Below are 24,782 nucleotides of genomic sequence, written 5' to 3'. Positions count from 1 at the left end.
CCGAGCCAATCAAGAAAGAGAGGGCGGGGCTTTCCCTCTGCCGGGGCGCCTCTCGCGTTTGAAAACAAGCACGCGCCGCTAGCCGCGCCCCTATTGGTGTTTCCCGTGCTCCCGGCACCGCCCCCTTCCTCCCGTCCAGCCAATGGCGTGGCCCGGCGGCCGAGTTTGAACGTTTGAGGCGGGGCCGGGGCGCGCGCGGCGTCAGTTGAGCGCGAGATTTAACGCGCGGCGGTGGTCGCAGCCATGGTGCTCCCTTCACCCCGGGACTTGGAGTTCCTGAAATACGCCGAGCTCCAGCGCATCGCCAAGGCTGCCGGCTTGAAGGCCAATCTGCGGGTGGGTGGTGGGGAGCAGCTGCCGAGGAGGGAGGGAGGGAGCGGCGCCGTGGGTTTGAGCGAGGGGCGGGTGGTGGGAGCTACAGTTTCCTGCTCTCTGAAGGGTGTTCGCGGCTCTGGTGCTCCCTCTCTGCCCAGCTGGGAGCTGAGGGGAGCGGGTGCCCTGTGGGGGGCGGGTGCCCTGTGGGGGGCGGGTGCCCTGTGGGGAGCGGGTGCCCCATGGATATTCTTGTTCTGGCTGTTGCGCAGTGGTGTTGGCAACGTCCCAGCGCGGTCCGGCGGGGTGGCGGCAGTGCCTTTGCCCTGAAGCGTGCAGAAATTCGCGTCCTGGGAGTTGCTTCCTACCCCTAAGGCACGGAGCGGTGCCCAAACACCTTCCGAGAAAGAGCTGCTTGGGGGGGGTGGGGGGGTCTCCGTTTTTTGGAGGCATCGGGAAAGGGGGAGCGCGGGGCTGCACCCCCGGGGTCAGCACTGCGGGGCGGCCCCGGCTGCCTGCGGGTTACATTGCTGTTTTCCACGCAATAGGGAGAGCTAGGGGTTTTTTTCCCCGCTCTCAGCTGTAAAAGGTAATGGTAATAGTGTGCTTCAAAGCATGGGAGTGCCTGTGTTTGTTTACTAATATTTGTTAAGGAGGAGAAACTGAGGCATGCAGCGGTTTCCTCTCCCTAGAACAAGAGATTTGTGGCAGTGGCTTCATCTCTCCCTGGGAACACTGCCAGTAAGTCACTCGGCAGCAGTCTGGTTGCTGCATTACTAGTGGGAGAAGGAATAAAGCCTTTAAACAAAAAAAATCCGCGGCTTCACTGGACAAAGGAACTCACTGTCGTGACAGAATTAAGATCTCTGCTTGGGGTTTTAGTTCTGGGTTAGTTTGTTCTTAAACTCCTAGTTTAGGTTTGTTTTTTTTTTTCTGCTGACTGTTCCAGTTCGGTATTTAAGAGTCTTTTCATAGTCTAAGATATCACTTTTGCATTCCCAGAATTACAAAATGTTAGGGGTTGGAAGGGACCTTGAAATATCAGGGAATCCAACCCTGCTCCTAGGGCAGGATCACCTAGTGTAGGTAACACAGAAATGTGTCCAGGTGGGTTTTGAATGTCTCCAGAGGAGATTCCCCAGCCTTGCTGGGCAGCCTGTTCATGTTTTCTGTCACTCTCACAGTGAAAAAGCTTACAGGGAACTTCCTGTGCTCCAGAGAAAAGGAGACTGAGGGGTGACCTCATCAATGTTTTCAAATATGTAAGGGGTGAGTGTCAGGGAGATGGAGTTAGGCTTTTCTCAGTGGTGACCAGTGATAGGACAAGGGGTAATGGGTGTAAATTGGAGCATAGGAGGTTCAAGTTGAATATCAGAAAGAATTTTTTTACTGTAAGGGTGACAGAGCCCTGGAACAGGCTGCCCAGGGGGGTTGTGGAGTCTCCTTCACTGGAGACATTCAAAACCCACCTGGACACGTTCCTAGGGGATGTACTCTAGGGGGCCCTGCTCTGGCAGGGGGGGTTGGACTAGATGATCTTTCGAGGTCCCTTCCAACCCCTAGGATTCTAGGATTCTATGATTGTCCCTTGTCCTATCATTGGGTGTCACTGGCCCCATCCTCCTGCCATCTGCCCTTTACATATTTATACACATTAATGAGGTTGCCCCTTGGTCTCCTCCAAGCTAAAGAGACCCAGCTTACTCAGCCTTGTCTTTTAAGAGAGACATTCCACTCCCTTAATAATTTTTGTGGCTCTGCACTGGTCTCTTTCAAGCAGTCCCCTGTTCTTGAACTTAAGGGCCCAGAACTGGGCACAAATATTTCAAATGCTCTCTCACTAGGGCAGAGTAGAAGGGTGTAGAACCTCTCTTGACCTACTGACCTCATGTAATTTTGTTTTTAGTTGGTTGCTATTACTGTTGATTATATGCAAAGGGTGAGAAGAATGCTTTGCATAGATTAGAAGACAGAAGTTATAGTAGGAATTTGATAAAATTTTAATAAATATTCAGCTAGGCAGTGCTGCTAAAAACAGTTAATCTTATTCATCCTTTCACAGTTAAACTTTCTGGTAAACATATGGGCTGGAAGAAACAGATTCTGAGAATTTTATATTTGTGCCTCTGTGGAGAATCTGCAACATTAATTATCTGCAGCATTAAGCACTTCCTTCACTTGAATGAAGTTCATTGGACTCGGGAAATATTCTACTTGTTTGTTGGATCAGTTTAGAGTTTAATTGAATCTATGCAGTCTTTTGTTTGATAACTTAAAGCAATATTTAGTTCATCTGTTGTTTTGATTTCTCTGCAGGCAGACAAACTCCTGAAAGCACTGAAGCAACGATTTCAAGAAACAGAACAAGGAAATGAAACTATGGTAATAGCTTAGGAATCAGCTGTTCTTTTAAAGACAACTAGAGCTAACTTTTAGCTCCAGGCACTTGTCAGTACCCAATAGAAAAATATTTTATTCTTTTTTCATGCCTAGGCAAAAGGGACTAGATACCCACCAGAAAGCATTTTACATCTGCAACTATTTACTTAGAATGATACTAAAATGAAAGTTGGTACAGCTGGGATGTCAGTTGGTACAGCTTTATTAATCTCTTAATATATTGTTTTTTTATCTTTTAAAATAAATTTTCTCTAAGCTGAATTATTTTGTTGCATGCAGCAACAATTTTTCTTTTTGATAGAAAGGAAATTGGGATCTGCTTTTTCTAAAATACATCTACTTTTAAGTGCTTCCTTTGAAATAATCCATAAAGGTTTGAGGAACTAGTGTAATCCATGTCAGTTTAATTTTAATTTAATAAATATGGAAGAGGCTGGGGTTTTTGGTGAAGAGTATTCCACAGAAATATAGGAATCTGGGAGAATCACAGCATCATGCAAGTTGGATTTCAAATATAAAATATTAGTTGTTTATAATCTTAAAAAATGCAATATAATAAAACAACTGTAGGACTTCTTTTTACAGTGCTCAAACAATGAGCTTTGTTTAGGAAAATATAAATATTGCCCAATTTCTTGATTAATATGCTACTAAATGCCATGCTACTGTTTTTTCTCTGTGTGAAATACTTTTTCCAGTAATAGAATTGAAACTCTCTTTGGAATATCTGACATATGTTTGTGTCAGACATGTTCCACATCCTAGTATCTTTCTGCTACAGGACTCTGAAAGAAGTGCATCTGCTTCCACTGAATTGGATGAACTGAACAATTGCAAGGAAATTATGGCTGATTCATTGTGTTTTATGAGAAAAAGACATGGTAAAGAAAAGAAAATGACCAGAAAAAAAAAGAACTCCAGTGAGAAAGCTAACACCAGTGAAGAAAACACAGGGCTTCCTGATGAGAAAGAGGTGATTTGCACTGCTTGGTTTTGTGTGCTGGCTGCCCACCCCTTCCTCCAAACATCATTTAAACAAGTTTGATTTGTCTACCACCATTTAGGAGCTGCTCTGCATTTTCTGTATGTTTGTGTATATAAGAATTTTGTAGTAAAAAGGAACATAGCCACTGAACTCTTTTTCTTGCAAATAATCAGGTTTGGTCAATAAAGGCAATCTTATACCAAAATAATAGAGCTGTGCAGGTAAAGGTGTGTTTGTGAGGTAACAGGATAAGTGTCTCATGGGTTCATTCAGATTGGATTTCAGGAATTCTCTTGCAAAACAGTCATGCATGAGGTTAGACAACAATGCTTAAGGTTTTAGCTACTCTGACATGGAAAACCCCTAAGGATCAAGGCTATGCAGCTTCTCAGCCCTTCTATCTATCCATTTGGAGCAAACTGTTTAAATGTATATTTGAACTGCAGGAGCATTCTGAAATGAAAGAAAATGAAGTGCCTGGAGGTGAACATGAAAAGGGACAGCAGGGATTTCAAAATGAAGAAAAAATAACTAAAAAGAGAGCTGTTAAGAAGCCAGTGACAGGTGCTGGTCAGGAACAACCAGAGAAGACTTCTACTAAAAGCAGTGGAGATAAATGTAAGTAGAAAATTTAAAAAAAAAAGGTATGTTAAGTTGCTTCTACTAATGAAAATGCACCTTTTGATTATTTGATTATGTCCACAAAGATTTTTGTGGCATGTCTGGTGATCAGTACCTTACTTGGGGATACAAAAAAAAATCTATGTCCTTTGTGACTTGTTTGTTTACTGTACTGCAACACAGCCACAAATTCTGCAGTCTAGGAATCCTGGCTTTGGCTTCAGAGCCTGATGTTTTTATTGAAGGAATTCTTGGAAGTTTGAGTGTATTTGAGTCTTGAGCCCCATTTAGGGTTGGTGCCTTTTGGGATGCCCCTGATGCTACTTGGCTGATTAAAAGGTGGCAAGAAAAGAACTTTTTTCCTTGTGCTTCAGTTCTCTTTCCCTTCAGCTGACCAGGTTTTGTCATTTTCTTCATAGGAGTAGGACAGGACATAGAGAATCTTTTGGAATTTTTTTAAACTGTCTAACAATACCTGACTATTACAGTGCATCAGTATTTTTAGACCTTCAAAAATGCCACTTGAAACATGAATCAGCTGTTCCCCTGCTCCTTTGCACATGAGGCTAAATGAAGAAAAGAGTTTGTCTTAATTATTGATTGGTATTTTGGATCTGGCAAATAAGATGCACACCAAGTGTATGTAGACCCTGATGCAGAGTGTGGATGTTCCTGTTCAGTAAAATTTACAAGGACATTCTTATTGGAACCCACCTATAATTTTGAAACTCACACAAAAAACAAAGATTTTCAATTGTTTTTTTAAAACCAGAAGCAATAAAATATATAAAGGATGCTTTGGTTGAGACAGCAATTGTCCTGGCAGTTGGCATGGTATTCATTTCTCCCTGTAACTGGAATTATAAGTATCCATACAGCTTTTTGGTTTGTTTTTGGTTTCTTCAGTATATTCAGACAGCAAGAGTTGTGAGGCAGAACAATACTATGTCTACATTAAGTGTTGAAAAAATTGATTTTTTCAACAATTATTTTCAACACCCTCCCCCTTATTTTCTTCCAGTGAGGATTTCTTTCAATATATTGAGGTTATCCAAAGTTATTTGAAGGGGAATCTGAATTAATACAAAAGCAAATATTTTCTTTTTAATATGCAAATATTGAACTCCGTGTGAAGCTACCTGATTTTTTTCTTAATAAAATTAATCACTAAAATATGAACATGATCCTCACACTATACCTGAGAGCAGAGATGATGATAAAAAGAACTTAGGCTCTGCACATATACACAAGGCAGTGGTAACAAAGCTGTCCCAAAGGTATTTCTTCTTTATAATCAAAATTTTCAACTTATTTATTAAACACATCAAGACCTGTGAATTTTGAGTTGCTTTGCTTTTACCTTCCCCTGTAAAATATTTAATTATGGAAAGAAAATAACTGGCTATGACTTAAGATTCATGTGGGGCTTGTATTTTCCTGAGAGACATATTTATTATAGCTATTTTTCTTTCTCAAAACCTCATCTCCCTTTCAGGAGAAAGCGTGTTTTGGAACAAATATTGTAAAAAAGGTTGTGATTGCATGAAAATATTTTCCAGGAGTTCTGATGATTTTGTCTCATCTTGCTGTACCAGGTGATGGTCACCATGCAAGAGGGAAAATCCCTTTATGTGGAGCCCGTGCATCGAGGTCTTGGAAAGCAGGAACTACACCAAGTAAGATACCCCTCCCCTCTTCAGACACAGGTTGGCTGTGTAAGACTTGGCTTTTTTCCAATGCAAATTTCTGTTTCTGCTTGAAGAACAGAACATCTTCTCCTCAAAAAGCAAGCAAATAAAGTTTTTAAGGGTTACATTTTAAGGTATATTTTCCAACTTGTAAACTCGTAGTAGTAAAGGAGTTGTATGTATGTTACAGAGCTGGTTCATGCAACACCTGGATGCCTCGGATAGAATATTTGCATTCATCATTTTCAAAACCACAAAAAGCCCAGAAGACAAGCAATTGCTCCTGCTTGCTTTGTTTTCACTTTATAAACAGTACTGTTGTGCTGCATTACTATGTTTTAGCTCATTTTCATCACTTGGTAAAATATATTTAAAATTTGGAAGCATTTATTTTTAACTTAACTGTAGAATCTGGGGGATTGGACTGGGTGACCTTCAAAGGTCCCTTCTAATCCAAACCATTCTGTAGTTCTCCAGAGCATGCACCAAGTAACTGACTATGCAGATTCTGTTTCATAATTTTCTGGGTATACAGGGCCTTTAATTAGAGGAATTAATTATATTTTCTTTGAGGCTGGAACAGTAGGTGTTGTAAGATTCTTCTGCTGAGTAGTAAACTTCCTTAGGAAATTATCACATCTGTGACTCTTATTTTGGAACTTCTTAGACTTCAAGAAGGTTCATGAGGCTCACTTCAAAAACATGGAATCTATTTCTGACTATGTTGAAAGGAAAAAAAAACTGATTGAAAACTGCAGATATGCTCTCACTGAAGTCAAGGTAAGTGATAGCACAGGAAGATATCCATAGTTCCCATATTAATTTATATTAATTTATATCCAGAGCCTCTAACAGTCCCTGAGAGGCCCTTTAGGGCAGTAGGTAACTGGTCATGTGTACATGCAGCTGAATCTTATGATCAACTGCAGTCCTATATAACTAATTTTATATAGGTATTTATATAATTTTAGTCATTAATCATTTGTATCATTATGTAAGGTTTTATATATTAACATTTTATAGTTATAGGAACTAATAAATAACCAGTTTTTCAGTAAAAATAATTGTGGCAATTACTTTTGTGAAGGAACTCCTGGAGTTTTTGTTTACAACTCTTTGAATTGCTGCAGAACTCAACCCTTCCTCTTGGTTATTTTTCAAAAAGCCAGAGTTTAATATTAAATTCCTCTTTTTTGCCTTAAAGATCCATTTTTCAATGACCATATAGGACTTTCCTCTAAGATATATGCAACACATGCTCTCAGGAGCCCTGTTCTCAGTTCTTGTGTTTCACAAGTGTGGGTGAAAGCTGCTAACCAGGCCTCTCAGAGTGCAGCAGAGCTCAGCAAGATGACAGTAATGTGTCAATGAACATTTAAATGAATATTATGGACATAACAACAGCACTAACTCTGAAAATCCTGAAAAGTACATTTTTCTCTGTGGAATATAATGTGTCAATGTATCCTTAAGACAAGTAACTTGTGACAGGGGATAGCCAAAAAGTCAAAGTGCTTAAGAGCTTTAGAAAAAGGCACTACAATACTAAACAATATTTAGCTTATAACAAGAAAATATACAATACTAAAGTATGTGTTTTTAGATCAGTTTAATAATAATAAAATTACTTATTTTGAAAATTTGCTTTTAAAGAAAGGAGGGAAATTTAAGAAACTTCATGCTTCTGATTCAGTGTTATCCTTTCCTCTTAGTGCTTTCCTGATATATTTTAAGTGTGTGCTAACTCTTGATTTTCTCTTCCCTAGAAGCAAAGCAGTAGCAAACCTTTCAGCCCAAGTCCCAAAAGAGGCAGATTCTCAGCCACCAGCACCCCTTGTAGCCTCCAGCGCCCCCCACGCAATTCCCTGAACGCTGCCAGCCAAAGCATTTTGTCTAAGAAATCTTCATTTAATCCTTCTGTCCTTTCAACAGCCAAAATGAATGTCAGGTAAAAAAACCCAAACCAACAGTACCACGGAGAAATCGGGTGTGATAAACCTGGAATAATCAACACTTGACTGTGATTTGACTACATTGTTTCTGTTCTGAAAGTGAGCTCCAGGAGACTGAATTTTGGTTACTATCTTGCAGCAGTAGCTTTATGGCTGCTTCAACCCTTACTATGCTGTCACTATCTTAATTTTTCATTTTCCTGTCTGTTGCCTTTCCTTTAGCTTTCATTTTCTAAACCAACCAAGCCAAATTATTTTTTTCTATTATCTATTTCCATTTTCTCAGACAACCTAACAAGTCTCTGTCACATCTGAATTTATTTGAGACTGATTAACTAGAACTGCTAGTAACTTCTGTTACTACTAAATTTTAGTAGTTTATTTTCCTAAAGTCTTGAACAAAAAATACTTTAAAAGAAGGAATCAAAAAGACAATCTGTGTGGCACTGCATTGCCCAGTTTTTCTGTGAAAATCCTTGTCTCTACTACTACTGCTTCATTGGTTTCTGTACTAAATCCAACTTTATTCAGTTTATTAAACTCCCTACAGTGTTCAGATTTAGGCATTTTATAATATATATATATATAATATATATATATTCTCCCTCTGCAACAATACCTTGGTTCATTTTTGGTCTTAGTTGTGTTCATTTCTGTTTTTCTGCTAAACTTCACTTTGGAACTTTTGAATGCCAAGATCACAGCTGTTCCTGAAGCTGTTCCTCTCTTCTTTGTTCCTGAAGAGAGTGTGTGTGGAGCTGCTAAGTCAGAAACTGACTTATGATATTGACATATCCTAAATAGCAACTACAGGACATGTGATTGCAGTTCTTTTGCTATTTAAAGGTCCAGGTTCCTTATTCTTCCTAAAATCACCCACATAATCTTACTGTATTTCTTTCTACCTTGAATGTGCTATATTTGGACAAATATACCAAAAATCAAAACAAACCCCACAACAACAACCAAACAAACACAAATTAAAGCAGTATTCATTCTAATTATGATGCCCTGTTGGATGATACTTATTGTCTTCACTGAGGCCTGACTTGATTCATTAGCAATATGGAAACCCAAACCCAAATTTTTCTTCAATTCTATTTGTCCAAAGATGTGCTGACATAGATCTTGCAAGCTGTACTTCTTCCATAAACATTTTAGCTCTCAAAATGCAACTTTCTGCAACATTTACTTGCTGTCTTTCTGTATCTTGCAGGCTATCAACTTATTCTCTGTACTTTTTTGATAAGCCTATTTCTTCATGTAAGGATTTGATTTTTCTTTCTTGCTTACCTATGTATACACACATATACACAAAAAATCTGTTTATACACAGACATACAGCATGTGTGTGTTGATATGCTGAGAACTTGTGTGTTTTAATCACAGAATTTTTGTAAGATTTCCAGCTTCTTTGAATGCCAGAATTAAGTTTTGCTTAATTTTAATTAAAAAATTTGGTTTACTACAGTCAAAATCTAAAGTAAATCATACTTGTTGGTGCAGAAATATACTAGTTTATTGCAGCTGAATATATTTGCTCTCTAATACTACAAGAAAGTCAGTTCTTTGTAACTCCTAATATTACTTACTGCTACTGATCATGGCTCACAACCTGAAAACTGCCAGCAAAGGTTTTTTTAGTGCAGTTTATGGATAAGCTGTGGACATCTTGTACACAGCAGAACTTTCTACCTGCCAGAAAGGTGGAATGCAGAATCTTCTTTATTCTGTCACATTGTTTGCATGCCTGTCTTCATATTTCTAACAACTTCCAGGTTCTCAGAAGCCACAAAAGACAATGAGCACAAGCGTTCTCTTACCAAGACTCCATCCAGAATGTCTCCATACTTGGAGATCTGCCCCACTGCCAGCCAGAAGAGCTGCAAACTCATGAACAGGAAAGACAGCAAGGGAAATGCAGGAAGCAATGATCTGACTGCATTGAAAGGTAAAGTGGATGGTAAATATTTGTCTCTTTTGATCAAGATTTGAATGGTTATATACATTTTTCAGTAAACTTGTGTCACGTGGATCCAGGTTTTAATTTTGCTTTCTAATTTTTGGTGGATTCTTTAGAATCTTCACTTGTTTCTTTGTTTCCTTTGGTTTGGTGTTTTTGTTATAATGTCTAGGTGCTAAGACTTTTAACATATGACACCCACCTACCTACAGAGAAACCTAATATAGGATGTGGGGGATGAAAATTGTTCTTACAGCCTTAGGGACTACGTGGCAAAACATTCATATAAATAGGTACAGGAAAAATGCTACTTTTTTAAAATGTGAAAATTATTTTGGTTCAAAATAAGCATGGAGACCAAGAAACCTAATTTGCTCTTACACACTAGAACAATCCCTGGAGCTAAATATGCTCTTGCATAGTATCCTTAGAGGAAAAGGGCTGGTATTCTACAGCTCTTGCTCTCCCCACACCTGAAAGCTCCCTGTTTCAAGTGAGCTGTATGTGTGTGATTCTGCCTTTAAGAGGTAGCAGACAGTACCATTTGATATCTCTTTGACAGTTGTAAGGTTTTCTTCACTGGCACTTCCCAGTTTGCTCTGTACAGTGAAGTTCTTGCTACTATAATTACAATATCTTGATTCTTTTTGTAGTTATCACCCCCTTCAAGTTTGCTGCTCACTCTGCAGAACCCACAAGCACAAAGAAGACATTTGATCTCCAAGCAAGTCTCTCAAGGCCACTTACATACCAGCCACATAAAGGTATTGGCATGCTATGCTTTGCTGCTCATGCCCCTTACACTCAGCTGCTCAGAAAGGTGTTGTTACAAACAAAAACTTTCAGTCCCTCTTCCTGGCCCTTTCTCTTACTCTCTGGATTTCTGCAGTCTGCAGACCAGTGTTAAATTTCTACACCATATGTACTTTAAGAGCCTCTCTACTGAAGAATAAGTCTTTATGACCAAAAGCCCATAAACATAAGAATAAGCATCACTGTATTCCATATATGTAAGAATAAGCATCATTGTATTCCATATATGTAAGAATAAGCATCATTGTATTCCATATATATATAAGAATAAGCATCATTGTATTCCATATATATATATAAGAATAAGCATCATTGTATTCCATATATATATAAGAATAAGCATCATTGTATTCCATATATATATAAGAATAAGCATCATTGTACTCCATATATATATAAGAATAAGCATCATTGTATTCCATATATATATAAGAATAAGCATCATTGTATGTAGATAGAGGTATGTGCAGGGGATGAGATGCTTCTTTACAAAATGAGGTGCCTTTATTTTCTTTAAAATGTGCACTTTTCTGTGCAAAGTCAAACTTTGTGTGTTGTGTTACTTCTAAGCAGAATCACCTGTTACTACTTACAGAAAAATTACTTGTAGGAAATGGAGTGGTAAAACTGATAATACAGCTGAGGCATTTCATCTTAAAGTCACCCAGCAAAAACCAGGCTAACAAGTATAAAATTCACAGTAAGAAGTGAAGCATACAATTAGTAAACTACTAATTCAACATGTCTGTCTTTTTGTCCCTGAATTGTAGGAAGACTAAAACCTTGGGGAGAACTTAAAAAAAATACTGTCCTAAATAAGTCTGGCAGTAGCAATGTCTCTTCATGTAGGAAAGATTATAAACAGCCACATCTCCAAACCAGGTTAGTACACCACCAGCTTCTATGAATTGTGTTACTTTAAAACAATACCATGACTCATTTTTCTTTTTAAAATTTAAAGGTGCAGTTCATTAAATAATACTTTTATATTACTATAAACAATTCTTGCCTCCAATATTCTGTCTAATAGCAAGAAGAGCAGCTCTGAATCCAGTAGATTTTCATTCTCTGGAAGCTTTTGGTTCCAGCACTTAAAGATTTACCACAGTCACCTTGAAAGAAGCTGTGAATATTGATATATTGTTACCTTGAATGCTAGACTTGGATGTCTAAGCTGAAGTATTTGCCTGAACATTTGGATTCCCTGCCCATGAGAAAGGCAACACACTGGTTAGACAGATGTTGAAGTCTTGGTCATCTTCAGATTCTTTTCTTTGCTTCTGTCTCTGCCTTTAATATAACTTTGTGTTCTGTTTCTCTTCACCCTTCAGGGAAGAAAGGCGTGAGAAACACGAGCAAGAGAGAAAAGAGAAAAAGGCCCAGGCTCTCAGAACCCGTAGAGGACTATCTGGGGGTCAGAAAGAGTAAGAAGTATCAAAGAAACCCCTGTAAATACTGTTCCTGTCATGTAAATATTTGTGCTGTGTATGGCTCAGCTTGCTGGTAGCTAGAGGAATCCAGAGAGCATTGAATGAGGCTTTGAAATGCATCTGAGTGTAATGTTTTAGTTAACTTGTATAAGGTTTAGAGTCCTAAACTTTTAGGAGCTTAGAACTGTCTCTAGTTGCTTAGTATTTTCATTGAGCTTATTTAACAAAAAGGCATTAAAGCAAAAAAAAAAAAGATGTTCACAAAGTTTCCCTGCAGCCTAAGCCACACTTCTTCACCAGGGTGCATTTGCTACCCCCCAGACTGCACACAGTGAACAGCAACCTTCAGAATGTTTGATCACAGGAGCTGGAGATGTCTCCTTGCCCTGTTCTGCACATCAGTCCCTAAATGATGAAACAGCAGCTACAGCACAGTTACATTTCTAATTCATGCCTATGAAGGAGTAGGGAATTAGAAAAAAAAATCTGCAAGCTCTCTGGAAAACAAACAGCTTAAAGCATAACATTTGTAAAATACCTTATTTTAAAATAGTGGCTTTACAAGCTACCAAATGAATGCTGTAAACAAGTAAGGTTGTTTCACTCCTTTCTGTGGTAAATAGTAGCTGTTAAAATCTGTTTTCTTTTCTATGATGCTTATGAGTAATGTTAAGACACATTCCATACTTTCAATTTAAAAGTGATTGATCTTCCTTAAAAAAATACACAGAAAAGCTCTCTGGACTTATTATGGATGGAACTGGAAAGGTAAATTTAGCAATTGTAATATCAGCTAGAATTTTGAGCAAAGCATTCAGGGTGTGCACTGTCCTATCAAATATGCTGAAATGGCAAGAACAAGCAGTTTGTTTGAAGGTAATAGCAGAAAATAAATATTTTGCATATACTTTATTTAGCACTTGGTCTGTTTGGTGTCTTTGTGATGTGTGTTCCTTACTAATTAGCTTACCTACCACTTTCATAAAGTGTGTTTGTTCAGGCATTGTTAGAAATAACCATCAACTTTCTTTTGCTCTTAAGCTATGTAATGCTGTGTAAGAAAGAAAGAAATAGAAGAAATTAAAAAGATACTGCTTCAACTCACTCTATTGTGGCCTCTTCCATATAAAGTGTAAGTATACTTAATATTTGTAAAGTGTGTTTAAACAAGGTCACTTGATTAAACAAGCTCTGTGATAGCTGAAATGAAACCATTCAGCACTTTCTTTAAAGTTTTTTTTTTTTTTTTTTTGTTACCAAAACCCAAACCTCTTATAAAAAGGGGAGTACTGAGCTTCTGTGCCAGAGCTGCCTCCTGTGCCACAAGTTAAGCTAACTGCACCCATCAGACCTGCCCTGTACTGGTGCTTATCAAGCTAAGCTGTGCCTGCTCGGGGAGTTTCCTTTTGGGAGATTATTTGGAGTCAACAACACTGGCACCCACAGCTCTGAGCTGTAACCCAAGCCCCCTGCACGGCTACTGTTTCAATTTTGGCAGAGGCAGCTTTTTCTTTCTTTAGTTACTCAGAGTAGCCAAAGTTAAAGGTTGAAATCCTTCTGCTTCTGGTGCTTCTCTTTGAAAATTTAAGTGGCTGAGTCAGAGTGAAGCATCATTTGCCAGAGTATTAAATTTCATCCTATTTTTCCCCACTTTAAAACTAGAGGATGTGTGTCCCACCACTATTTACAAACTGTCTAATGTAGAAAACAAAGCTGAACAAAAGTACAAGCTCATTAAATACTTTTATTTCTCTAAAGGCCAGGACAAGAGCCAAAACTTACCCAGTCAAGAGTTACTGCTTTATAAGAATACATCACATACTCTTCCAGTCCATGTGTGCAGAGTCTCTCTGGGAGTCTGTATTGGGCAGCTCCAAGATGCCAGCAGTGTCCCTCTAGTAAGTTACTCCAGTCAATACCTCCTGCATTTATCTCTTCCATGTTTACATACAATCTCCATGTTCCTATATGCCACGTGTTCAGAAGTGTTTTATAAAAAATGAAACAAACCTCTGAAGAATGCCCCAAACAGCACCAGCCCAGCTCAAGCTATAGGATTCTTTTCATATGTTTCATAGGCAAATTCTTCTGTGTGAGCTCTGTCATTGATCAGACCAATAAAATCAATCTCCAGCTGGAAGGGGCCATCTACTTTATCTCCAATGGTGAATCCCAGGGTACTGATCTAATTAAAAGATAGATAGATGAGAATGGTATTTTCAATAAAATCAGCCACAACTCTATCTACCACCTCCACGTTCTGCAAACAATTCATTAAACCAACCTCTTTAAACAGTGATGAAATGTCAAGTGCAGAGCTGTTTCTTAAAGGCTTGGACACTTCACTACCACACTTTCAATACAGGAAAATTACTTCATGTTTGTCTTTCTGCTGCTGTGTTGACTCATAAAAAAGGACCAAGCTTAAAGCAACACTGCAATTTTTATCCTTCAAGGTTTGCATAGTGCCAGTTTCATCATGATTAAGCAAATAAAATTATTTCCTTAGGAAATGCAAATGGAATTTAAGTATGGAGAGGAGCTTCTGTTCTAGATCAAGTCATACACCTACTATAGGGAGAAAGTGCATCAAAACAGACATTTTAAAATGCTTTTTTTTCTAAAGTCTCCTCCTGTGAATCAGTGAATTATCCTACCCACTTGGAGAAACAATAAAATAAAATACTCAACACGTTTACTTATTACTTTTGACAAGAAATCATGGACAAAAAAACTTTATAAAGAGCCTCTAACTACATCTGTTTACTGCTCACTCTCAAGCTCAGTGATACTGTATACCCCCAAATAAAACCCCACAATATAATATTGCTCACAGGGTAGGAAGTTTATGATTATTACTTTTATTATTTTGACAGTGCTGTGCCAACCAGCACTTTGTTGTTTAGTCACTTTGATCATCTCCCCCCAAAAATTTTTTTTGAAAAGCCAAGTAGGTAGCAAGAGATTTTCTTGGTTATTCAGACATCAAAGCTATTTCTGGAGCTACTTTGAAGTAAACTGGCACTGCTATCAAAAAGTAATATAATTTAAGTGCAAAGGCAAGCACACAAGAATAAGTATCTTATAGCAAGAAGAGGCCCTTCCATTTCAAATTCAGAAACATTAAAGGATTGGTAAATTATCAAGACAATATAATTTTCAAGGAAATTTCAGACAGGTAGGTAAAGCCTATAGAAAACTTGCCTTGTCTAACCAGAGAGGATGCTGGTTATCCTGGACTCTTCCCCGACTGGAGAGAAAGAATTTGGAGAATGGAATCTGAGAGGAAAAAAGCCCAGACTTTAGTGTCACTGGTACATCAAAATTTAAGGGAAGAAGGAAAAGGAAAAGAGGAAAAGGAAAAGAGGAAAAGGAAAAGAGGAAAAGGAAAAGAGGAAAAGGAAAAGAGGAAAAGGAAAAGAGGAAAAGGAAAAGAGGAAAAGGAAAAGAGGAAAAGGAAAAGAGGAAAAGGAAAAGAGGAAAAGGAAAAGAGGAAAAGGAAAAGAGGAAAAGGAAAAGAAAGTGGAAAAGAAAGAAAGTGAAAAAGAAAAAGAAAGAAAAAGAAAGAAGAAAGAAAAAGAAAGAAAAAGAGAGAAAAAGAAAGAAAAAGAGAGAAAGAGAAAGAGAAAGAAAGAGAAAGAAAGAGAAAAGAAAGAGAAAGAAAGAGAAAGAAAGAGAAAGAAAGAGAAAGAAAGAGAAAGAAAGAGAAAGAAAGAGAAAGAAAGAGAAAAGAAAGAGAAAGAAAGAGAAAGAAAGAGAAAGAAAGAGAAAGAAAGAGAAAGAAAGAGAAAGAAAGAGAAAGAAAGAGAAAGAAAGAGAAAGAAAGAGAGGAAAAGAAAAAGGAAGAAAAAGAAGAAAGAAAAAATGTCTGCCTTAGGAAATAAGTAACAGCCTGCTTCATGTGGTACTACCAGCACCAGCTGGGTACACAGAAGTGGCACAGAGGAATGATCCACATCCACTCCATTCAACACTCCCACCCAGTCCTGGCTGTGCTCTTCCCTTTTTAGGACAGGGCATGAGGCTGCAGCACAGAAGGTGGCTGTGGACACTGGGAATATCTCCTTCCAATAACATGTCAATATAAAATAGAAATTAATGAAAAGTCCAGCATGCATGTCTATTGACAGCTTGTCAGCACCCAAGCTGTGTTCTTCATAGTGCAGACTTCATGTGCAGACATCAATATTCTAGCAGAGCAGTTCAGAACAATGTAAAAATGACTTAGGAGTGGGAGTAAACAAGAGGAGATGATGTGGTAAGAGACAGGAAACAGGGTGGTTGGCTGCTGTGAGAGGAGAACATGCAAGGCAGCAATGACACTGATTTTCATCCTCCTGACTCCCCACCTGTGAAACCTGCTGCCATGTGATTAAAAAAAAATGTGTGTTAAAAAGCACTGAATGCCAATTCATAGGGATGTGTAAACCCCCTTAACACTGGCATTAACAGATTATAAAAGTTCCTCATCAGAAAAGAGGCAGAACTCTCATTTCTTATAAACATTATTTTGTGTCACAGACTCAAAGCCATAAATGACAAAGCTCTGAGTCTCTGACTCAGTGGTTAAGCAGGGTACAAACCCTACAGCTGCTGCTGTCTGCTTGTGACAGAGAGAAAATGGTGATCACAGGGAATATTCCTGGCAACACCTGCTAAACCTCTGTTGCTTATCTGTTTATTACTCCAGCAGACATCAGGTGAGCACAGTGCATCAAATATTTAATACAATGGACACAGGTGTCACCCCCACAACCCAGTGATTTACAGTTTTGGGAACTCCCCAGCCAAAGCCATGTCTGTAACACAGCAGAAACGGGGCTGAATGGGCAGCAATGGCAACAAACTGTGACTGTTGAAAGAACTCCCCTTCCACAGACCTAAGGCCAGAACCCTGAGGCAATCTCATTAGTTTGAAAGACTCATTAGTTCACCTTTATTTCCTCCCAGTATGGGCCTCCTCGGGTGAACATGAAGTAGTTATAGAGGTCATCCTTCTGATGAGAGAAGTAAGGGTCTGTATAAATGTTGACCATCCAAGGTCTGCCATCACCACGGACACGTAAGTACAGAGAGTTGAAGTTTGACCAGTCGTAATACTTCTTCCTAGCAAAAGATCCCTGCAAATTATTCATAAAGAGAATTATTCCACCTTAATAAAGGGAAACTTCCAGCATGAGGAACAGAGAACTGTTGCTTTGATCACTGCCCACATCGTTATGTCAATATTATCTACTGTGACATGGTGAAAACTGGGTTACTCTTCCATCACAGCAGCTGCTGATCTCACTGAATTCCCTTCAGCTCTGTATGAGAGCTCTCAAATTGCAGTTCTGCCACTCTGAGGGCTCACACTTTCATTATAAAACTAATATTGTAACTACCAGGAATCATACCTCCTTCCTAGGGCCAATTTCCTCATCAGACAAGTACACAAACTCTGTAGTGATGGAGGAGTGGTTATGCAGTTCATTAAGTTTAATGTAGTTTGTTGGGTTTAATATTCTGTGGTCAGCACAAGATTATTCAGAGGTGATCATGAGAACTGAAGAAGTGAGATGTATTATTCCCTGTGATAACTTCCCTTATTGACAACTGACATAAACACTGGATGCATTTCACATTTCTCAACACTTTTTTGTCATTAACTGTGCATAACAACAAGATCTTAAAAGTTCCACTGTTGTGATTTGCACACAGGCAGATGCAAGGACCTTCAGAGAATTACACTGTCACCTGGAGCAATGTGGGATGAGGGACAGGGATACTTTTGTCCAGAATTGCTCCAACTAAGTAAAAATTATCACCAAAAATCCTGAGTTTTCCCCTATATCTTACAGCATTACTACCATTAGCTATCAACTGTCCTTGTACTGACTCATCTGACAGCTAACAGGATGTGTAGACCACAGATGTATTAATGCAAAGCCTGTAGCTTCTTGATTTTATTGTTTTGCCAGTTTTAAGCCTTTTATTTAAAGAAGAGCCTCTGTATTTATGTTACACTCCACTACTACAAAATTACTCAGTAGCAGACCTGGAAATTTAACCTGAGTGACATAAAAATTGCTATTCCACTCCCCTTACTCAGTGTCACCATTTTAATCAGTGTTCATCTGCCTCTCATTTGCCCATTGATTTTGTTTGCTCATTTTAGCTGCTCTCTAAGTTTCTGGCCCAGAAAAGATTTTACCTGTGTACTCATGCCAAGTTACAAACAACAGCACAGAATCAAAATGTAAGCACTGAGTCAAAATGTTGCTTTAAAGCAAAGCTGCTTAAAAATAAGGGTTGAGAAAAGCAGTATCAATAATAAGCACATCCATTTCTGATTCTGGTTTGCTCAGTTCTGAGCTATCAAAGATTTGTGTCTTGCTTTTTCTGGTATAAGATAGGACTCAGACCTTAAAAAAGTACATTTGAAAGTAACATTTTCTGTTCCTGTGAGAGAAAAGATGAGCTCATTCACTTAAACCAAGCTTGATGAATAGGACAAGGTAAGGGCCAGAAAATTTGTCCTCATTCAATTACCTCATATTTAGAGAGACATCTATTTTAATCATACCAATTTTGGATAAAAGGGTTCATTACAGATCCTTCATTTGCAAGGAGGCTGCAAACAGGGCTGCCTTAATGACTGGATGCCCTGTTGTACCTAAGTAAATGGTCACTCATATATTATCCCTTTTCTAAGAAAGGAAAACAAAATCCAAGGAAAAGTTTAAATTCCTTCCAAGTCAAAGCATAAAGCATTTGTGAAGGAGTTCCTAATCCTCCTGGAAGTGACCAGGTACAGCTGCAGCTAAACAATTCCCTTGTTATCACTGGGATTACACAAAAATGGTCTCCAATTAAACAACAGAAGTTACAGAAACATGAAGCTTTACTTACCAGGAGTGGTTTGGATCTCATACTACAATATCCACTGTATTTAGTCTCCCCATCACGTGGCACTTCTGTGTTGAGAGTTCCATAGAGCAGAGCAGCTTGGTTATTCCTACCCAAGGTGAGGTGAACTTCACTTTTCCCTCCAATCTCCACATCAGAGGAAATAACCCATTTATTCAAATCTTCTTGGCTCCGAAACTCCCACAACACCTTTGTCTGTTCCAATATGTAGTGACTGAGTGGTTGGCCTCCAGGTCCTACCAAGTAATCCTCAGTCTCCCTCTTCAGCAAGCTCAGCTGAGACTTTATGACATCAATACTCTTCTTAAAACTGAAGTCAGTGTCTTGCCAAGATTTTTTTTTCTCAGGCAGTGAGCCTGGCCTTTTGTAGCTGCTGTATAATTTTGACACGGGGTCACTGAGCAGAGGTCCAAGTAAGGGGTGCAAAATTTTGTGCCTGTAGCATCTGGTGTGCAAATAAGCACTGTTCAGCAGAGCAGTCATGTTGGTAAATTTGAAGAATTCACTTCCAGTAAGGCAATTAAATTACCCAAATTAAAATGGGTAAAATAAACCCAAATTAAATGGGTTTGGAATTAATTTAACAACTAAAGTAGTATCCAGAGGTATCTTGCTCTAGCTACTGTAGTTTAATATCTACCTTTAATGAAAAAGAGAGAAGATAAAAAAAAATAAATACAGGATGGTTGTGAAACTTTAATTTTTAAAAGATATTAACTAGAAATCTAAGCCAATCAAAAAAGGAATAATAAAATAGCATCAAGTATTACACTTTGCCAGAGTTCTAGTTTATTAATGATTTCCACCCTGTGTGTTCCCTCCCCCCATGATGTGAAACACCATTCAAATAAGGAAAAAACCCAAACACTTAAATACTTCCAGTAAAACTGAAAATAGAAAAGAGTGATTTGTGTTTAACCCTTTTACTGTAAGTTTAAGTAGGGCCAGCAAGAGGGCACAAGAGGTCTCAAGTTGTGCCAGGGGAGGTTTAGGTTGGACATGAGAAAGAATTTCTTTCTGGAGAGGGTGATCAGCCACTGGAATGGGCTGCCCAGGGAAGGGGTGGATTCTCCATCCCTGGAGATATTTCAAAAGAGCCTGGATGTGGCACTCAGTGCCATGGGCTGGGAACTGCAGCGGGAGTGGATCAAGGGTTGGACTTGATGATCTCTGAGGTCCCTTCCAACCCAGCCCATTCTATGATTCTATGATAAGAAGAACACTTCTAAAAGATGGTATCTATACAATAAAGTACTATAAAGTACTCTCCCCTGCAAGAAAATCACAAATTCACAACAGGTAGACCCTGCCACCAGAAAGCCAGTCTCAGCCAGTCACAGATGACAAGACTTTTCAGATATCAAGTCCTACAGCAGCCAGGCTGCATGCTGCTTCCATACCCATCCAGCCCCTTGCACCTCAATCTACCTGATTTAGGCTTACAGAGAGCTTGCAAAGACCAAATAATTTAACACAGAATCACAGATCATTAGGGGTTGGCAGGGACACCTCTAGAGATCATCCAGTCCAACCCCCCTGCCAAAGCAGGATCCCCCAGGGCAGGCCACACAGGAACACATCCAGGTGGGGTTTGAAAGTCCACAGAGAAGGAGACTCCACAACCTCTCTGGGCAGCCAGGGCCAGTGCTCTGTCACCCTGAGTAAAGAAGTTTTGCCTCTTATTGAGGTTGAACTTCCTATGTTGTAGCTTAAACCCATCATTTCTTGTCCTATTTCTGAGCACCACTGAAAAGAGACTGGCCTCATCCTTTTGACACACCCCTCAGGTATTTACAGACATTAATAAGATCTGCTCTCAGTCTTCTTTTCTCAGGGCTAAACAACCCCAGTTCTCTCAGTCTTTCTTCATAGGAGAGATGTCCAAGCCCCTTAACCATCCTTGTAGCTCTCTGATGAACACTCTCCAGCAGATCCCTGTCTCTCTTGAACTGGGGAGTCCAAACTGGATCCAGTAATCCAGGTGTGGACTCACCAGAGGGGAAGGAGACCTCCCTAGATCTGCTGGACACACTTTTCCTGATGCACCCCGGGATACCATTCACCCTCTTGGCCACTGGGGCACAGGAAAGACTGGAATTCAATGGGCTATTTTATAAAGCTTTGGAAAAAATCTGAAAACCTTCTCTTTGCATCAATACTGGTAGGAACAGCTATGCCACATCATTAGTCTCTAACTCGTAAGGGAGAGCCCTATTGTTCAATGCTCTGTAAAGAGGCTGTTAATTCTGGCTCATAAGATTAGACAAATTACCTGGTGTTGGGGGGTGGGGGGTTGTGTGTGGTGGTTTGGGCTTTTTTTCACAGCATAAGTCCTAAAACTATTTCAAGTCAGTTTATCTTCTCTGAGCTTTTAAGAATGGAGCCAATCAAATTACAGAAATGTCACATAATTCTCAGCTGCAAACTCCTGCAGAACATGAGGATCCTTTCCTTTTTCACATTTCCCATGTTTTAAATGCCTTTTTTTCCTCTTACAATATGACCTGACATGCAGAATCTTGCTTCACACAGCATGGCACCTGATTGGCAAACTCTTCTGTATCTTTAAACAGCTCTATTGATAGCATTTGGATAAAAGACCACAATAAGAGGTGATTAACAAACACAGAACACACCTAAGCAAGCAGCAACACGTATTAGCAAATGCTGCAAGAAGCCCCGTGGCGAGCTCCCTCCTGTTCTCTTCACACCCCACACCGTCCTTTACTCATGAGAAAATTCATTACCGATATTCTCATACACCCATTAAGCAGCGACTAAAACCGCACAGAGGGCAATCACATTTTCCCTGTCACACACAGCAGGGCCGGAGGTCAAGTTCCTAAAAACGAAAACCCATGCGCAGGCTGAAGGGAAAGGTGCGGAGAAAGCGCAGCCCGGGGTCAGGGTGACGCTCAGCACAGACTCCGAATGCCACGAAGGGCAACGCGGACAAATAAATAAATTTTACTTCTGCTCAACCTTTGTCCCCTCACAACGTTTTTACCTCACAACGTTTTGCCACCGCTCCCCGCTCGGCGCTGTCACACGGCGCCTGTCACGGGCCCTCGCACCTCACCGCACCCCCTCAGCCAGCACCGCCGCGGCCTGGGCACCGGGCCCGGATCCCGCCCGCCTTACCCATGCCCGGAGGGCAAGGGCGAGGCCGCCAGAGGCTGTGGCAGCCTCTCGGCAAAAGCCCCCCCGGCACCCGCACCCGTGAGAGACTCCCGTGACAGACCCCCCCTCCCTGCCTCACCTTCCCGCCCTTACCGGCGGGTCCCCCCGCTTCCGGGCCCGACGGGGAAACACGCATCGCGTCGCTCAGGTTCCACCGGCGGCGGTAACGACCGAACTCCCGCCTCCACCGGCGGCGGATGCGAAATCTTCCCGGCGCTCTGCGGGAGCGGAGGGGCCGCTACGCACTGGCGAGGTGTTAACGCGCAAATATCTGCGTTTAAAGAGATGCTGGGGGTGCGGGCGGGGGAAGGGAATGCCTGTTTGTGAGGAACACGTCGGTGGATAGCTCGAATAAACGTTAATGGGCCCGGTAGCCCGCCTGAGGCTTGGCCGCCTCCCGCCGCCGCCTCTTCCTCGCCTCTCTCCCCTCCCGGGGGGGGCAGTCCCGCCCTCCTTCCCGCCCCGGTGCCGTGCGCATGCGCGGTGCCCTTTGTGTCCCGGCCGGGCGGGCGGCGCGGGGCAGGCCGGGCCGCTGTGAGCGCCGCGCCGCCGCCGGGGCGGGGAAGGGAAGGGAAGGGAAGGGGAGGGGGGGGGAAAAAGCCGGCTCCGCCATGGTGAAGAAGCGGAAAGGCCGCGTCCTTATCGACTCCGATACTGAGGATAGCGGTAGCGAGGAGAACCTAGATCAGGTGCGCGGGGAGGCCCGGCCTAGACGCGGGGCCTGGGATCTCCGGCCCGCGTAGGGCTTCGGTGCCGCCATCCCTCCCTCGTTCCCTCACTCCCGCCCGGCGGGTGCGCGCCACCGTCCCTCTCCTCATCCCGGCGGGGTCCCCCTTAGAGAGAGAGCCCGCTCCCCTCCGGCGGGTCCTTGGCAGGCGGCCCGCGGTGGCGGGTTTGGGGGTCTCTTTGCAGCGGGCTCGGTGCTCGGAGGAGGGCGGTGCTCCGGAGCGGTTTGGCCCTCTGGAGGGAGAAGCGGGGCCCGGCAGCCGGCGGTCGTCACCCCCTCGGGTAGCGGGGGGAGAAACCCCAAGGGCTGGGCAACTTCTCTGTGCTGCTTTCCCATGCCCGGAGAACTGCTCGGGACAGCAGCGTGTCCGGTCCCTGCCTCCCGGTGAGCCCGGAGGGGCAGGCGGGCCCCCGAGGGGGGTGTTAATGCCCATTTTATTGCTCCCTCCTCGGTCTTAGCGACTGAGCTGGGAGAGCTCCGGTGATGGGAAGCTGCATGGAGTGAAGAGCCTGTACGTGTAACAAGGGGGAAGTATCTGTTTGCCATCAGAACATCCCCTAGGATTGGAATTGCCGTGTCTGGGGTCAATTTAACTCTGTCAGGGATGCAAAAAAGGCGTCTTCCACTTCGGAAGGAGCTGCTTTCAAAGAGGTGTTGGTGATAGGATTCGAGTGGTAAATAAAGACTTTCTAGGAGAAGTGTTACAGCGGGTATGGGGGTGCTTGTTCTGGGCAGAAGTTTGGCTGGTTAAATATACTGAAACCTACACGCCTGATGTAATTTCTGTGCTGGATCTTCAGGGTTTTTTAATATAGCAGCTGTTGCTATGTTGCAGTAAAAAGCCTTCCCAAACACTCAAAAATAGTTTTGCAGCTTGTAGCTTCAGAAAAAAAAAAAATCAAATGGAAAGCTTTGTTAGGCAAATGTACCTGGGCAGAGCATGCCCTGATGTTGAGCAGTACTTAAAAGCTACAAAGAAGATGGAGACTCCATCTCAAGGAGTCACATGGATAAGACAAGGGGTAATAGGCACAAGTTAGTTGCTCCTGGGGAGGTTCTGGTTGGACACGAGGGAAATTTTTCACTCTGAGGACAGTCAGACATTGGAATGGTCTCCCAGGAGATGTTGTGGATTCCCCCACTTCGGAAAGTTTTAAGTCTCAGCTCGACAGAGCTATAATATTAGAAGGGTTGGTCCAGGTGATCCTTGAGGTCCCTTCCAACCTGACAGGGTATGATTCTCTGATCCTGCTTGCCTCTAAAGTCTTCAGAGCTGCCAATGTCTCATAACCAGTGTATTATTTTGGTAGCTTCTTTAGAGCTTTAAAGTGGGAGAGCTGGACTAGCTCTATCACAGGTCAGAGAGATGGTGGTAGGAGCATCCACGTGGTTCTGCATCTGTTATGTTGTTCTGCAGCTGTACCTGAGTAGTATGTGCTCCCTCCTCCACTGAGCTGTTTGTAGGACCTGTAAAAGTAAGGATACAGGTGTGTGTGAGGATGAAGATTAAAGTAGCAGGGAAGAAATATTTTTTTGGGGTACAACTTAAGGTACATTTGAGGTACTGAGTTGTAATCTGATTGCTGTGGAGATATTTCCCGTTGTGAAACTCCTGCAGCCCAATCTAGTGTTGATTTCCCAAGACTGCAGAAGTTGGTGTGGCTGTGTTTTCTCACAGCTATGGTTCATTAACCCCAGAGCAGTGTTTTTAAGAATAAATTGTGTCATGGGCTACAAAGACAGTAATGCAGCTTCAGAACTGCTTTATACTACTGCTTCTGTCATCTGAACAAGCTTTGAAC

At 41.4% G+C, this 24,782-nt stretch overlaps 3 protein-coding genes across 9 annotated transcripts in view; 2 read left to right on the top strand and 1 right to left on the bottom strand.

Moving 5' to 3' along the window:
- Positions 1-214: 214 nt before the first annotated feature.
- On the top strand, positions 215-13,268 carry NUSAP1 (nucleolar and spindle associated protein 1). 2 transcript variants are annotated; one of them, XM_071744716.1, is made up of 11 exons: positions 215-336; positions 2,629-2,694; positions 3,494-3,685; positions 4,144-4,315; positions 5,914-5,994; positions 6,674-6,786; positions 7,776-7,954; positions 9,737-9,909; positions 10,575-10,685; positions 11,505-11,616; positions 12,066-13,268. In XM_071744716.1, exons 1-11 carry the CDS (start codon positions 244-246, stop codon positions 12,160-12,162), a joined length of 1,389 nt encoding a protein of 462 aa, XP_071600817.1. In that variant the 5' UTR covers positions 215-243; the 3' UTR covers positions 12,163-13,268. The 2 variants fall into 2 exon arrangements, with proteins under 2 accessions (XP_071600817.1, XP_071600816.1); XM_071744715.1 differs by having other exon boundaries at positions 7,773-7,954.
- A 620-nt stretch (positions 13,269-13,888) lies between these two features.
- NDUFAF1 (NADH:ubiquinone oxidoreductase complex assembly factor 1) lies at positions 13,889-22,715 on the bottom strand. Of its 6 annotated transcripts, none has more exons than XM_071744721.1 (6): positions 22,347-22,715; positions 21,710-21,915; positions 19,056-19,713; positions 17,099-17,284; positions 15,369-15,443; positions 13,889-14,349 (listed from the first exon to the last, which is right to left on the bottom strand). In XM_071744721.1, exons 3-6 carry the CDS (start codon positions 19,554-19,556, stop codon positions 14,209-14,211), a joined length of 903 nt encoding a protein of 300 aa, XP_071600822.1. In that variant the 5' UTR covers positions 19,557-19,713; positions 21,710-21,915; positions 22,347-22,715; the 3' UTR covers positions 13,889-14,208. The 6 variants fall into 6 exon arrangements, with proteins under 6 accessions (XP_071600822.1, XP_071600819.1, XP_071600818.1 ...); XM_071744718.1 differs by having other exon boundaries at positions 22,333-22,700; XM_071744717.1 differs by lacking the exon at positions 21,710-21,915 and having other exon boundaries at positions 22,333-22,684.
- RTF1 (RTF1 homolog, Paf1/RNA polymerase II complex component) overlaps positions 22,715-24,782 on the top strand; it is a 30,626-nt gene continuing 28,558 nt past the window's right edge. Inside the window, exon 1 of the mRNA XM_071744714.1 lies at positions 22,715-22,942. Within this exon, the coding sequence (XP_071600815.1) occupies positions 22,730-22,942 (213 nt within the window). The 5' untranslated portion in view covers positions 22,715-22,729. The remainder of the gene's footprint in view (positions 22,943-24,782) is intronic.

This window comes from Heliangelus exortis, chromosome 5, assembly GCF_036169615.1.
Source record: "Heliangelus exortis chromosome 5, bHelExo1.hap1, whole genome shotgun sequence".
Classification (NCBI taxonomy): Eukaryota; Metazoa; Chordata; class Aves; order Apodiformes; family Trochilidae; genus Heliangelus; species Heliangelus exortis.
The sequence above is the reverse complement of the archived record's forward strand: the minus strand, read 5'-3'. Positions and strand labels throughout refer to the sequence as shown.

What these genes read in the sequence shown, in the direction of transcription:
- NDUFAF1 (XM_071744721.1), bottom strand. Translation starts at nt 19,556, where the DNA reads ATGACTGCTCTGCTGAACAGTGCTTATTTGCACACCAGATGCTACAGG. An exon ending in TGAGATCCAAACCACTCCTG is followed by an intron (nt 17,285 to 19,055) that starts GTAAGTAAAGCT and finishes AATAATTTGCAG; the next exon opens with GGATCTTTTGCTAGGAAGAA. An exon ending in CATACTGGGAGGAAATAAAG is followed by an intron (nt 15,444 to 17,098) that starts GTGAACTAATGA and finishes TTTTCCTCTCAG; the next exon opens with ATTCCATTCTCCAAATTCTT.
- NUSAP1 (XM_071744715.1), top strand. Translation starts at nt 244, where the DNA reads ATGGTGCTCCCTTCACCCCGGGACTTGGAGTTCCTGAAATACGCCGAG. An exon ending in AACAAGGAAATGAAACTATG is followed by an intron (nt 2,695 to 3,493) that starts GTAATAGCTTAG and finishes TTTCTGCTACAG; the next exon opens with GACTCTGAAAGAAGTGCATC. An exon ending in ACAGCCAAAATGAATGTCAG is followed by an intron (nt 7,955 to 9,736) that starts GTAAAAAAACCC and finishes AACAACTTCCAG; the next exon opens with GTTCTCAGAAGCCACAAAAG.